Source organism: Engystomops pustulosus, chromosome 5 (assembly GCF_040894005.1).
Source record: "Engystomops pustulosus chromosome 5, aEngPut4.maternal, whole genome shotgun sequence".
Taxonomy (NCBI): Eukaryota; Metazoa; Chordata; class Amphibia; order Anura; family Leptodactylidae; genus Engystomops; species Engystomops pustulosus.
Window position 1 is genome coordinate 189,010,757 of NC_092415.1, and position 16,292 is coordinate 189,027,048.

Below are 16,292 nucleotides of genomic sequence, written 5' to 3' on the forward strand. Positions count from 1 at the left end.
TGTCCTATTATATCTCTAGACTGGAAGTCACGTAGAGTTGACGGGGTGAATCCTCATAACCAAAATGGCTGTCGAAAAGTTATTCTTCATCCCCCGGGTCTCAGAATTACACCCTGACCCCTGACTTTCCACTTTCTGAAAATCCAAATGACTTAAATACTTTAAATGTTCCAGTCATTTGTTGTCCAGACAAAGAGCGATCAGCTTTCCCTTTCCAATTATCTGGTGTAGATCTATTAGCCGGCGTATCTCCAGATACTTTTCCTGGCTCGTCGTTTGTCTTTCCCTACGTTACACTCTGTGACCCGTATTATATCTGTCACTCAGATTCTTACTGTAATAATACAAGTTTTAATCGAATTGTATTTTCTTTATTTTACCTCTTATACTACACATCTTACTAAACTAATAAAGAGGGAATTACTTTTCCCCTCTACTTTACTCTCTGCTTTGAATTAATGAAACACGGGAATGTAACATTGAGGACCATTGGGGAAGATTTACTAATCTTGTCTGATATTCAGTCTGAAAATCTGTAGGACCGCTAAACACCACATGCTCTTAGGGACTGATGAACAATGGCAAATACCTTACTACGTCCTGTTTTCCTGAATAGTTGAAGCTGTAGCTCCTTTCCAATTGATGGAAGAATAGATAATGTCCTATTGTCCCTCTTAGTCAAAGATGTACCTCCATTTTAATTGGTGGAAGGGTGGACCTTCCTTTCCCCTGAATAGTGGACCAGTGATCCCCTTATTTTAAGTTTTGGAAATTCCCATTAAAATCTCTGGTCTGTCTGAAGGAAATCTGAAACCTCTTTGAGATTCCAAACCTCCCAACCATCCCGGATTTGGCGGGACAGTCACGGTTTTCAGCCATTGCCTAACTGTCCCGGGCGGTTGGGAGAACATCCCGAGCTGCCCCTCTCACCCCGTGCTTTCTCCCACCTCCTCCTGGTCCCATACATTACAGCTGCAGAGCAGTGGCACATTGTAATATATTATGTGTACAATCCCCATATACTGCCATACTGTAATAGGGGGGTCTGAAAAATTGAAAGAAATTTGTTTTAAAAAGTAAAACATTTTTTAATTCAAACCATCCCCTTTAGTTAGAACTGATACAAACATAAATAAACAGTAAAAATTGTTAATATGTTGAGTATCCCCATGTCCCAAAATGTCCGATCTATCAAAATATAATAACAGTTATTACCGGTGTGGAACTCTGTAACGGAAAATAGTGCCAAATGTCCGAACTGCCACTTTTTTGCCATTTTGCAACATATAAAAAAATGTTATATAAAGTGATCAAAAGGTTGTAAAGTCCCCAAAATGGTAGCAAAGGAAACGTCACCATATCCTGCAAAAAATTACGCCTCACACAGCCCCGTACACCGAAGTATAAAACCGTTATTAGCGCCAGAAGATGGCGAAGTTAGCAAATTATTTTTGGTCACAGAAGGTTTTCATTATTTTAAAATGTATTAAAACATAATAAAACCTGTATAAATGTAGTATCTACGTGATTGTTCTGACTCAAAGAATAAAGTAGGCATGTCATTTGGGGCGCACAGGGAAATCTGTAAAATCCAAGCCCACAAGAACACGGCGCAAATGCGTTTTATCACCAATTTCACTGCATTTGGAATTTTTTTCCTGCTTCCCAGTACACGCCATGGAATATTAAATACCATTACTATGAAGTGCAAAATGAAAAACAAAAAACTAGCACTCACACAGCTCTTTACATGGTAAAAGTAACAAAGATTTGTGAAGGTGGGGAGTGAAAAACGGAGACCCAAAATCGAAAATAGGGGTTTTCCCACTAAGCAAATTTAAGCTCTATCAGTGATTAGATCCCCCAGATCACGAGAAAGAGGGGTCCGATGGGGTCCCAGGTACAGCCGTTGGACCCCTCGTCACTCTCAGAGAAGAGTGGAGCAGACGGCAGCACTCTGCTCCATTGATTTCTATAGAGCTGTCTGAGATTGGACGGCACGTGGCTCAGTGGTTAGCATTACAGCCCTGCAACGCTGGGGACATGGGTTCAAGTCCCAGGGTCAACATCTGCAAAGGGTTTGTATGTTTTCACTGTGTTTGCATGTGTTTACTCCGGGTCCTCCGGTTTCCTCCCACACTCCAAAACATACTGGTAGGTTGATTAGATTGTGAGCCCCATTGGGACAGGGACAGATCTGGCAAGCTCTGTGCAGCGCTGTGTAATCTGTGTGCGCTATATAAATATAGGAATTATTATTATTTTTATTGCTCGACAATCTCCGTTAACTTCATTAGTCTCGGGGAGCAACGAGGGGTCCAACGGCGGTACCTGGGACCCCATTGGGCCCCTTGTTCTCATGATCCTAGGGCCTAACTTTCTTGGTGGGAAACCCATTTAGCTAACTTTAGGGCAGATTATCGTCCAAAGGGATTAGCATAAGTACAGCTACACCTCCCTTGCAGTATTGTTCATCAAACTTGCATTTTACATTCAAGCCGAACTTTGCTTTTGTAACTTTCCTTAGACGAGTACCAGTTCGGTCGGCCATTGACGTATCCTTGTTTATTGCTGGATCGGTCATCGTTCTCATCCGGAGACATGTGGCCTTCCATAAAAAGTGATGTATTTTCTTTACTGTAGTAACTCCAAGGTCTCCATATATCCCCAACAAACGTGAAATAAACCTCCTGTACACATGTAATTGAATTTGCCGAATGAGCTCATGGCACGCTGCGGGCACAGCAGGTTCTGCTTAGGTAGGCGCGTGCAGTTTAGACTTCCCCACAAATGTTTTCATGACTTAAATTGTTTGGTATTCGGAGACGGGCAAATTTGTGACCTAAATGCCATCCCAAACACCGCGCTGAGAGACAACAGTCTTCCTCTTTCTCCTACCTCGTAAATCTTTTCTAGGCACATGACCCCGGCTACGGATCCAGCCTCAGCAAGCGGGTTACTCTCTAAGGTCCAATAACCTAAACTGACCGCGTATGAGTGTAGCACTATAAATGTTTTAATATAATAACACTCAAGCATGTAATCTCCTTTGCTTTAGGACTCATTAGGAATATTGATGCGATGTGTAATTATAGCAAAGGTTTCTCCGAGACGCAGAGCTCAGGGTATGTAGGCATAAAATAACAGAAAGTTACTGTCATGCTGGAAAGTTTTTTACATTTTGATAAATAGGGGGGGAATTGTAAGAGCACAGTGCTACCGCCTGCCTATAAAAAGTCTGATTTACGTCTCATAATCTTTATAATAGTAGGTTTTTTTTAATAGTAGGTGTTTTTTATAGGTATTTTATATACCGTATAACATTTAGGCTATGCAGTTAATGTATACTTCCATAATAATAATAATAATTCCTTTATATAGTGCTCACAGATTACACAGCGCTGCACAGAGTCCAAATCAGTCCCTGTCACCAATGGGGCTCACAATCTAATCAACCTACCAGTATGTTTTGGAGTGTGGGAGGAAACCGGAGGACCTGGAGGAAACCCAAGCAAACACGGAGAGAACATACAAACTCTTTGCAGATGTTGACCCTGGGACTTGAACCCAGGTCCCTAGTACTGCAAGGCTGTAGTTCTGACCACTAAGTAGACTGTAGCCTGCAAGGCAATAGAGCTAACCACTAAGTAGGCTGTAGCCTGCAAGGCAATAGTGCTAACCACTAAGTAGGCTGTAGCCTGCAAGGCAAGGCTATAGTGCTAACCACTAAGTAGGCTGTAGCCTGCAAGGCAAGGCTATAGTGCTAACCACTAAGTAGGCTGTAGCCTGCAACGCAAGGCTGTAGTGCTAACCACTAAGTAGGCTGTAGCCTGCAAGGCAAGGCTATAGTGCTAACCACTAAGTAGGCTGTAGCCTGCAAGGCTATAGTGCTAACCACTAAGCCACCGTGCTGCGCATATTTTCTTCCATGTATACCTCCACCCTATAAAACCATTCAGTGGTATACAGTGGCCATTAACCACAGCAGTGTGAAATAAAAACAGTATAGTGTGTTTTTTTTTCCAGTGGTTTACTATATGGTATGTACAAAAGTAAGGTATGGTCATCCTGGTGGAGGAAGTTTACCATCCAAAAGATCTTATACTTGAACCTATCATGCAGGAATCTGGCAGAAAGCTCAGCTCTTACGAAGTAGTTTATCTAAGAACCGACATTGAATTGCCTGAATGCATTGAGTAAATATTCTGAATGTTTATGTGCAAACTTCCATGTTTCCAAATATCTGCACGTAAAACTGAATTGATAATAGTTCAGTGTGGGTCTGACAACCAGAACCCCATGGGCTCAAGTGTCCAGTGCTTGGTATTTGAACCTATCATGCGGGTCAAACTCAGGATCTCAGTAGCTCAACTTCAGAAGTCATGGCAGCATGGAGGACATTATAAAGCAATACTCAGTTTAGCTGTCAATTCAGTATCTATAAGAAAACACCACTAACTAGTTAACAGCAACATGTTATCTGGTTCTTCAGTGAGCCGGTAATCCATCTTGTCTCTCAAGATGAATTTAGTAGCAAATTAAAGCTAATCTACCATCACAATCCATCATGATAAACCAGAGGCACTTACTCACAGCTCCGTGAGGCACAGTGACTGTGGTTATCTTGTTATATGTGTTATCAATGGCCTCCTTCCCTATAAATATCAACTGTTAAAATTATGTAATTGAGCCAGTAGGGCTGGGGGGCGTTACCAGAGCCCCTTCATGCTGTAGCTTGATAGGCTGTTACACTGTGCAGGAACATTTTCCCATCCACAATGTGTGCTGAAACATCCTTTGCTGTAAGATTACACCAGGCAGAAAGAGGGGGTAAGTGCTGAGGGAGCTCCCCCGCGCCATTGTTGCTTAATAGCATAATTTTAAAAATTGCTTCTAGAAGGAAGGAGGTCCTGACTTGTGCAGCGGGCCCTTCCTGCTGCATTCTCAGTGCTGAGGAAACTGGGGGGAGTGTGAGACAATGTAACAGCCTGTAAAGCCAAATTGCAGAGGGGCTAGGGTAGCCCTCAGGTTTATTAGCATAATATTAAAAGTTGATTTTAGACGGAAGGAGGCTGTGATAACAGATATAAGAAGATTACCACAGTCCCGGTGCCTGGATCTATGAGTAAGTGTCCCTGGTTTATTATGATGGATTTTGATGGTAGATTTCCTTTAATTAGCTACTAAATTCTTCTTTGACCAGATGGATTACCGGCTCACTCAAGAACCAGATAACATGTTGCTGATGACTAGCTAGTGGTCATGTCTTATAGATACTGAATTGACAGCTGAACTGCTTAGTATTGCTTTATAACGTCCTCCATGCTGCCATGACTTCTGAAGATGAGCTACTGAGATCCTGAGTTTGACCCGCATGATAGGTTCAAATACCAAGCACTGGACACTTGAGCCCATGGGGTTCTGGTTGTTAGACTCACATTGAACTATTATCAAACACCTGGAAAAACCCCTTTAATTCAGTTTTACGTGCAGATATTTGGAAACATGGAAGTTTGCACATAAACATTCCGAATATTTACTCCAGGCATTCAGGCAATTCAATGTCAGCTCTTAGATAAACTACTTCGTAAGAGCTGAGCTTTCTGCCAGATTCTGAGTTTTCTGTAAGATTTTATGAAAACCCTTTGGGAGAAAAAGTCATTTAAAATATTACATATTTAGTCTCAATAGTAATTGCTTTTCATTAAACCAAATGAGTTTAGCAGTTGAACTCCGAATGTCAGATTGTCGGGGTCAAAAAGAACAGTATTCGTGCAGAAAAACCTCGCTTCCAGAGCATTTCCATTCATGTAGTACTAATACCCCGTATGATTGGGTTGGGTTCCGACATTAAAGGAGCAGAACAATTTACTCTAACTGCACGAGAAGGTCAGGGGTCGTCTAGAGTTTATGCAGAGAAAGACCCTAAAAATGTTAGTTCATCTCTGGCTGTGTCTGGACCACAATCTGGAAGCTGCATCAATTTCTACTACTTTTCTGATGTATATTATCCTAAATTTGTCAACCATTGCGCCTGACAATTGGTGTAGAAAAAAAATTCTAAAATAAAAATGGCGTCTTCTCCTTGCTAGAAAATTGCATTACAACAGATCGTAAAGGTTCAACTGTGTGGGATGGGAGGCACAATGACCATTATTCACCTTTTTTTGACTTGATAAAATTGCGTAAATCACCAGTGCAAATGATAGTAGTAAACTATATAATATACTTACAGGACCCCTGTCATCAGGTCTCTGCCACTAGTCCTGTCACTACTACCTGTTGGAGCAGCTCACAAGGATCCCATCCCAGCCTTTATCTAGTTATTTCATACATTATTCATTGTAAAATCATCTATTCTTTATCACGTAAATGAGGCTGGTCACATGGTCAGAGGCAGTGATGTCACCCCTGTTACCCCTCCCCTCTCCTCCCCCTGCTCATGTCTGTGTGTAATGTATAGTAAAGCATTGCTAGTGTGTGTGCTGCATCTGCTGACATGCTGCATCCTCCTAATACACAGATACATGTTCTGTTATAACATGTTCTGCTTGAAGCTGCTGTATCTCTCCTATACACACACAGGCTGCAGGGGGCGTGGCCACCAGCAAGCACATGGAGCCATCACATCATTATACAGCCTCACACCATTATACAGGCTGTCAGTCAAGCACTGGGGGTGTGGCTGTGCCTCCCACTCATGAATAGAGTGGACAGCTTGAATATGCTAATGACTCATTGGACATTTCACAGGTCATTTGCATACAGCTTTAGGACCTCATTGCTTAGGTTTACAGGCATGTAGAGGGACAATGAAGGGATAGAGGCAATGCTCTCTAATGGCAGAATATGAAAATATATTTAGATTAGGGGGTTATTTTGTATGACGGGTTCTCTTTAAAGGGGTTCTCCAGTGACAACAACTTAGCCCATATCCACAGGAGCGCCATGCACTATTGGCTGTTCTGTTCATCTTGTGGTACAACAGGCTATCCACAAGATATAGGTTAACTTGTTATCACTGGAGAATGCCTTTTATTAAAGGGGTTTTCCCACAAACTAAAGTTAGGCCCTATCCACAGGGTAAGGCATAACTTGCTGATCAATGGGGGTCTCAGTGCTGAGACCCTCAAAGATCACAAAAATGGAGGGTTCGTCGGTCCCCTCGTTGCTCTGTCTGACTAATGGAGCAGACGGCCGCGCATGACTGTTCTGCTCCATTAATCTCTATGGAGCTGACGGAGATCGGTGAGCGCGGGGCTCAGCAATCTCCGTCAGCTCCATAGAGATGAATGTAGCAGAACGGTCATGCGCGGCCGTCTGCTCCATTAGTCAGACAGAGCGACGAAGGGTCCGACAAGGGTACGTGGGACCCCATCGGACGCCTCGTTTTTGCGAACTGATCCCGTGGATAGGCCTAAGTTTAGATTGTGGGAAACCCCTTTAAATAAATATGTTTCCATGCCCATCTTTTTCCCCTGACTTTGTGTCTGAAGTGGACAGAAGTCGGAAGGCTTTCCGATATACTGCTCACTGCAGGAGAAAGAAGCAAAAAAATACCCCTGAAAAACTTCTTTACTGGAAGTATATTACATAGTTTGCTACTATCATCTGCTCTAATCATTTCTACAATAAAATATAACTTCAGGGGTTCAGGGACTCTTTTATGATTTAAAGGGGTAACTTCCCTAATAAATACAAAGAGTAACTGATTTAAATAATATTTTTGTGACTGGCAATTTTATGAGAAATCTCTCATATCCAGTATGAGCAAAGGCCATTAGTATCAGTTCAAGGGCAGAAGGGCGATGTGTGAATACATTGGAGCAGATTTATCTACCAGTCCATCTATCAAGGGGTTTAGACCACCGTTAGGTAATTTTTAGGACCAATACCTTAAAAGGGTGTGTCTTAGCAAAAGGGGTGTGGTTTAAAGGGAAAGCGGGCATGAGACAAATCATGCAAATATGAACACGATGCAAGATATTTGCATTTTAAGATACCTTGAGCGATTTATTTTTTTTTTACTTCTCTATCCTTCAAATATTACAGACATAACACAGACTTACATACAACGTCGTATAAATCATGATATTCAGAGGTAATAATCTATATTTGACAGCGCTCCACACGTGTGTTTGGCTTCACTGGTGACATTTCATAGGCTCCGCCTCCTGTCTGAGGGAGGAGGCGGGGCTTCCGAAACGTCGCAGTTTTGAAGCTTTGTCTTTTTTTTTTTTTTGTACCAAATGAGGCTGATACACCGAAGCATCTGGCTTAGAACATCCTGAACTGTTGTTAATTATATTATATGTTTTTATTTATACTGTATATATTCGAGTATAAGCCGACCCAAGTATAAGTCGAGGCCCCTAATTTTAACACAAAAACCTGGGAAAAACTATTGACTTGAGTATAAGCCGAGGGTGGGAAATGCATTGGTCACAATCTCCCCATTATATAGCCTGCCGGACCCTGCCCCATAGTATATAGCCAGCACCTGCCCCCCAGTATATAGCCTGCCAGCCCATATCCCCCAGTATATAGCCAGCAGCGGGGGAAGACAGAAAGGTGAGTTTTGATATATTTTTTTACTCGAATTTAAGCCAAGTTTGGGTTTACAGCATTTTTTTTGTGCTGAAAAACTAGGCTTATACTCGAGTATATATGGTAATTACTTTTGATTACATTTTGTCCCTTTTGTGTCTCTTTTAGGGAGGTAACCAGACGGCTACCGTTATCGCCCTCTGCTCCATGAGAGATTTCAATCTGACACAAGAGACGTGTCAGCTGGCTATAAGAGACGTCGGGGGGCTGGAGGTTCTTATTAATCTGCTGGACACACAAGAAATCAAGTGTAAGGTACGGAATAATAATAAATGTGCAGAAGTATTATAAAAATATGTCATAAAACTAATACAAGCGTATAAAAACGTAACCACACAGGCTATAAGGATGTCCTTGCTTTACCTCCGCAGCTATACGGCTATTTTAGGTTTCGTTGAGGCAGCTTTTACATGGTTAATACGCTCATACTACTCCTATACATACAGTAGGTTGTATCTTACGTCTAATAATGGCTGGATGGTTCCCGGATCCCTAGATCCAGATCCTCAGTCATAAAGGGAGGGGGGGGGGGGGTTGTGCATTGTATTTTCTAATATTGATAGATAATATCATACAGGCGGTGGCCTACTTAAGGACCCCTGACTTACAGACGACCCCTAGTTAAAGACGGACCCCTCTGCCCCATGTGACCTCTGGTGAAGTCTCTGAATGCTTTACTATAGTCCCAGGCTGCACTGATCAGCTGTAAGATGTCTGTAATGAAGTTTTATTGATAATTCTTGGTCCAATTAAGGCTAAAAATTTTGAAACTCCAATTGTCACTGGGGAAAAAAAATAACTTTGTCTGGAGCTACAATTATAAAATATACAGTTTCGACTTGCATACAAATTCAACTTAAGAACAAACCTCCGCACCCTATCTTGTACGTAAACCGGGGACTGCCTGTATAGGGAGTTTAGATGCAGTATTCTTGTATGGCCACTAAACAGTGGATGGAGCTACAGGCGGTTCCCTACTTAAGAACACCCGACTTACAGACGACCCCTAGTTACAGACGGACCTGTGGTAATTGGTAATTTACTGTACTTTATCATTTGGCTGCAATAAACAGTTATAACAGTTATTAAAGGTGTCTGCAGTTAAGCTTTATTGTTAATCCTGGTTCTTATGGCGATCCAATTGTTACAGGGACCAAAAAAATTTTGTCTGGAGCTACAATTATAAAATATACTGTTCCGACTTACATACAAATTCAACTTAAGAACAAACCTACAGAAACTATCTTGTACGTAACCCGGGGGCTGTCTGTATCTGCTTGTAGGTCCATTCACTGTATGGTTCTGGTGCTGGTGCACAGAGCTGATTGGTGGGGTTACTCCCAACCGGATATTAAGTTTATAAACTCAGAAATAAGTCATTTGTATTACCCGCTGATCCCCGCGCAGTCCCTTGAAGGCTAAAAAAGAAATTTTAATTAAGGAAAATTTTCTTTTTTTTTTTTGATCCAGATCGGAGCTTTGAAGATTTTAAAAGAAATCAGCCACAATTCACAAATCAGAACCGCTATCGCCGATCTTGGGGGACTTCAGATCATGGTCAAAATACTTGACTGCCAGGACAAGGATCTGAAGTGCCTGGCAGCAGAAACAATCGCCAACGTTGCAAAGTTCCGACGAGCGCGAAGAACCGTGAGACAACATGGCGGCATAAAGAGGCTGGTAAGTGCTGCGTCTGTGTTATCCGTGGCCTCCTTCCTTCTAAAATCAACTTTTAGAATTATGCTAATAAGAGCCCCCACCGTGCACCATGTTACACTCTCTCCCCCCCCCCTCCTTCACTCTCAGCACTTCCCCTCCCCCTGTCCCCTGATACAGTGGAAGGGGGAAGTGCTCCTGTTCAGTGTAACAGCCTGTGAAGCTACAGCACAAAGGGTCCTTACTTGGTACTTGAGCGGAAGTCTATATGATATTAAATATTATAATTACATAAATACATGAAATGCCTTTTCTAGATTTCCCTCTTTTATGTGAAAATACAGTCTTTTGCCTATAAAAGAAATCCCCTCCAAAGTCATGTGAAAATGAGCAGAGAAGAGTCATATTTGCCTGAGATGATTCAAGCTGATGGCCAGAGGTGGAATGGGCCGGCGTGTGGCCTGCGCACTCATTATTGCCCATGACCATTCAAGCCCGAGCCTGGCCTAGAATTGTACGGCAGCTGTATACATCAGGAGGCTCCGGAAGGGAGGGGGGGATACAGCATGAGTGCCAGTATGTGATAAATGTCCCCCCAGTGAATTCCTTCTAGAATAATATAAGTGGCACAGTCAAGTGCCATACTAGCTTAAAGGACATGTATCACTAGGATGAAGGATTGTAAACCAAGCTGACTGACATACTGGTGTGCGCCCCCTCTTGCAGGACCTGCTCATCTTTTATCTTCCTATGCCCTTGTTTTTAAGAAAAAAAAGGCTTTAAAAATTATGCAAATGAGCCAGAGGGGCTCCAGGCTCCATAAACACCTATGGAGTCCGGAGCCCCTCATGCTAATTAGCATAACTTTAAACAGCCTTTTTTTTGTATAAACCAGAGAATAAGCAGCTAAAAGAAGAGCAGATCCTGCCAGAGGGGGCACACACCTGTATGTCAGTGTGCTGGGTTTACAACCCTTCATCCTGGTGGTAGATGTTCTTTAAAAAATCTCTCTACTCTGCAAGTAATGCATGTATAGATTATATGAAGGAATGCTATTGATATTCTGAGCCAACCCCATAAGCAACCAAAACGTGAGTCACGAGCCACGACTTGGCATAACGTATATACTAGGGCTGCGGCCACGAACATAGGAGAACATTTTTGCTTTGTTAGCAGAACCAGGTTTTCTCTGGCAAAACATTTGTCAAGCAGTGAAAACGTCTCGGTTGTTTTTACTTTATCAAAAGCACCAAAAAAATTTTTTTTTTTAAATCGGCCCCCAACCTCAAAATTCTACAAAAGATAAAATACTGATGTTTAAAAACCTGATACCACAACCAAAACCGCCCCCATGTGTGCACCTATAACATTGACAATACCTCGACATGTCCATTCCTATAATTATGTTTTGCCAAATTTTTTTTTTTTTTTTTGGGAATTGCTGGGATTTTCATTATTCCCAGGATTTATGGCCGGCAGATTTATAACTTGTAAAGTTTATGAGCAGAATTAATTAATCATTGACAGCAGGGCAGTATATACTGTATTAGCCATGGCTCCTCCCCCTCCTTGGCTCGGCCGCCGCGCTCTTCAATAAGTAATTTTCCAGTTCTCAAGACCGACTCAATCTGAGAAGCTTTGGAGAAATAGAAAAAAAAAAAAAAAAAAGACAAAAATTCCATTTGAGATCTTTTAAAAAATATTGGGGAGAGATTGGAATGCGAGTTTCGTGGGCAGGTTCCACATCTGGAAAATACCACTTTGTTTCAAAGACAGTTCATAAAAAAACTAATAGATGCCTGATGAGAAGACAATTGTACGGAATCTAAACAAAAACAGCCGGAAAAAGGAGCAAATCCAGAAAAACATGGAAAAAAAGTCACTGCAGACCCAGGAGATTATCATTATCTATGTAGAGGTTTCGGGTGCCCTCTATGTTACAAATTTTGCGTGGTGCATGATGGGAAGTTTTTTCTTGTAATTTAAAACTATAAGACTTTCACTTATATTTTTGTGCATTCAAACACTACTCATAGATTCAGGCACCGCAACTATGGTAATCCTATTATTTTTGTTATCCATGGCCTCCATCCTGAAAATAACTTTAAAATTATGCTAGTGAGACAGAAGGGGTGTTATCAGAGCCACTGTGTGCTACAGCTTCACAGGCTGTTATACTGTCTCCCTCCCTCCTACTCCCTAAGCACTCCCCTCTGCCTCAGTGGGGGGCAGAGGGATGAGTCTACCCAGTGTAACAGCCGGTGAAGGGGCTTGTTAACAATCCCAGATTCCTTCTTGCTCATATATTTAATTTTAAAAGTTGATTTTAGAAGGAAGGAGGCCATGGATAACAAATATAATAAGATTACCACAGTCACGGTGCCTGGATCTATGAGTAAGTGTCCCTGGTTTATCATGATGGATTGTGATGGTAGATTTCCTTTAACCGATTGCTCACCTATCTTTTTCAAGGAGTTGTCAATAGGGAAGAAATATTTAGGAATTCAGCAAAACTGTCCTGTCCTACTGCCATTTAGATTTAAAGGGGTTGTCCACTTTCAGAAAATAATGTATATTATTTGTGTAAGGATAAGTTATACAATTTTCCAGTATACTTTCTGTTTCAATTCCTTACCGTTTAATAGATCTCTGCTTGCTGTCAGCTTCATTGTTTACTTCCTGTGGATAGAAATGCAGGTACAGGAGCCATTGGGATCACACGGTTCTGGTTACTCTCTGGGATATAACGGCTCCTGCACCTGTGTGACATCACATGACCAGGAACAGATTTCTATCCACTGGAAGTAAACATAGAAGCTTTCTATAGAAGGACAGCAAGCAGAGATCTAGAAAACTGTGTGGATTTGATACAGAAAGTATATTGGAAAATTTTATCATTTTTCCTTGCACAATCAATATCAATTACTTGCCAAAAGTGGACGACCCCTCTAAGTTTTTTAAGACAGTTTCCTGGAATTAGGTGACGACCATTTGTAGTGTCATTACTCAGTAGGTGACCATTGTCCACCATTGTTTCATACATCACTACAATCTATACGTTTTTCTTATACATTGGGGGTCATTTACTAAGGGCCCGATTCGCGTTTTCCCGGCGTGTTACCCGAATATTTCCGATTTGCGCCGATTTCCCCTGAATTGCCCCGGGATTTTGGCGCACACGATCGGATTGTTGCGCATCGGCGCTGGCATGCACGCGACGGAAATCGGGGGGCGTGGCCGAACGAAAACCCAACGGATTCGGAAAAACCGCCACATTTTTTAAAAAAAATGTGTCACGGAGCTTGCACTTACCTTCACTAGGAATAGGCCGGTGAACTTGAGTGCGTTCCGATGCTCTTCAGCGCAGCAGCGCCACCTGGTGGACGTCGGAGGAACTGCCTTAATGAATCCCGGCTGGACCCAAATCCACCGCACAGAACGCGCCGCTGGATCGCGAATGGACCGGGTAAGTAAATCTGCCCCATTGTTTATGTATTGTGCGTCCTCATTGTGAATGTTATCTTCCAGGTCGGATTGTTGGACTGCGTTCCGATGACCTCAACCAACCTGACCCCAGAACAGGAGAAGGACATAGAGGTCGCTCGCTGTGGAGCGCTGGCGCTGTGGAGCTGTTCCAAGAGCACCAGGAATAAGGAAGCAATCCGGAAAGCGGGCGGCATCCCGTTACTGGCGAGACTGCTGAAATCTCCCCACTCCAACATGCTGATACCTGTGGTGGGCACCCTGCAGGAGTGCGCCTCAGAGGTACGCACCACCCCACCCAGTGTCCAAGTGTAGGGTTATGTACCTACCTAACTATGATATCATTACATGTATACAGCTCCCATGAAAATAACGGGAGTTGTACGCACTTTATATGATGCACCTGGATATGCTTTTTATACATAAAACTTAACACAAGTGCAGCCTAAAAATGTGCATATCCACATAATTTATACACTAAACATTTGTTGCAGATTTCATTCCTTTCAATTTGTTAAAGGGCATCTACCACCAGGATGAAATACTGTATGCAAATGAGCCTGAGGGGCTCCAGGCTTCATTAACACCTATGAACCCTGGAGCCCCTCAGGCTCATTTGCATACAGTATTTCATCCTGGTGGCAGATGCCCTTTAAATCCGTGACATCGATACATTTTTACATGAAGTTCATATGACTTTTGCAGAAGACTGCTCACAGGAGCTTTCAATCTATGAGTATAGTACTGTAACTACAATACGCCACTATCAAGGGAAAGTTGGAGGTGATATTTTGATTACCTATCTTTTTTAGGAACAGATATACATGGGGAACATCTGAAATAAATCATGGAAATCTTATATTTATAGGTAGTTTCTTTTATGTTAAAGCAAGTCCACCATCAAAATCTATCAGGACTTACTTACTCTTTGATCCAGGCACCGTGACTGCAGTAATCTTCTTATATTTGTTATCCATGGCCTCCTTCCTTCTAAAAATAAAAACTTTTATAATTATGCTAATGAGCAAGGTGGGCATTTCAAGATCCTCTATGTGCTGTAGGTTCACAGGCTGTTACACTGTGCAGAAGCACTCACTCCCCCCTCCCACTGTGTGAGGTTACATCAGGCAGAGGGAGGGGAAAGTGCTGAGGGAGAAGTGGGAGGGGAGACAATGTAACAGCCCATGAAGCTACAGCATGGTGCTCTGGTAACACCTTAAAGAACAGTCCTGGCACATTAGCTTAATTATAAAAGCCGATATTAGAAGGAAGGAGACCATGGATAACAAATATAAAAAGATTACCACAGTCAGGGTGCCTGGGTCTATGAGTAAGTGTCCCTGGTTTATCATGATGGATTTTGATTTCCTTTAAAGGGGTGTTCCCACAAAGACAAGTTTATTATATGTACTCAGGATAACAAAATAACACATTCTCTAATTTCCTGTTTTTAACAAAAATGCAGCATTTCACAGATATAAGTCCAACCTGTCTCTATCAGTCCTGGTGTATACAATTTCAGTTGCCCCTAGACACGACCCTGTAACTTCCGACTTAGGGTTGGGTGGCCACCATCTTGGATTTCTGTGTGAGATCGTGCAGATGAGATTTCTGTCTCTTTCTGCTGTGCCTGTAGCCACGCCCCCTGCACAGAGCTCAGAGACACTCACTTCCTGCCAGGAGATTGTGAGGAGAGAGATAAGCTACGAACTACAAGGAGATAAGTGATCCGGGGGAAGGGGGAGGCAGACACATATCTGTGAGATGTAGCAGTACTCATAGTGTAACAGTGTAATGGTCTATCAGCCTCTGTGTAATCATCTCATGCATCTCTCATCTCTCTCATCTCTTTTTCTATGTGTCAGTGTGTTAGTACAATGTCAGATGCCAGATGAAATTGTATATAAATCCTTTACACTGATAATGTAACCACATTGTCACCCCACAGAACTAGATATATACCGTAATAATGTGTCTGCATAAAGAGGCCCCGCCCACACCCTGGGATTTTGCACTAACCAGCCTAGAGAGTGGTAGGAGCTAAAACTGCAATAAAACTGAGTAAAATTGTAAAGTAAAGGGTTAAAATGATCTTGTTAACATCACTAGGGGATGGAGATGTGAGAATTTTCTTTCGTGGGAAAACCCCTTTAAGGAAGATCATTTACCATCATAGAAAGAGAGCACTTACCTGTCTCTTTATGCCGCCATGTCGTCTCGCGGTTCTTCTGGCTCGTCTGAGCTTTGCAATATTAGCGATTGTTTCATGCTTGATTTGATGGTAGATTTCCTTCAAAGAACTTCCCAATTGGATCGACAATAAGACTCTGTTCACATTTTCATTGTGTCCTCCTTATGGATTCACTGACGTACAATGCACCGAATCCGAAAGGATGTGCGACTGATGCTCCGAACGGACCTTCCAGAGCACAAATTTATAGTCCTACTTATTCGTATATGACAGGCAGTCCCCGGGTTACATACAAGATAGGGTCCCTAGGTTTGTACTTAAGTTGAATTTGTATGTAAGTCGGAACTGTATATTT

At 42.2% G+C, this 16,292-nt stretch overlaps 1 protein-coding gene across 2 annotated transcripts in view; it reads left to right on the forward strand.

Annotated features, from left to right (window-relative positions):
- ODAD2 (outer dynein arm docking complex subunit 2) overlaps nucleotides 1-16,292 on the forward strand; it is a 91,313-nt gene that overhangs the window by 33,079 nt on the left and 41,942 nt on the right. For both annotated transcript variants that reach the window (XM_072154087.1, XM_072154088.1), the window contains exons 11-13: nucleotides 8,716-8,862; nucleotides 10,078-10,287; nucleotides 13,792-14,028. In XM_072154087.1, the coding sequence (XP_072010188.1) occupies nucleotides 8,716-8,862; nucleotides 10,078-10,287; nucleotides 13,792-14,028 (594 nt within the window). The remainder of the gene's footprint in view (nucleotides 1-8,715; nucleotides 8,863-10,077; nucleotides 10,288-13,791; nucleotides 14,029-16,292) is intronic.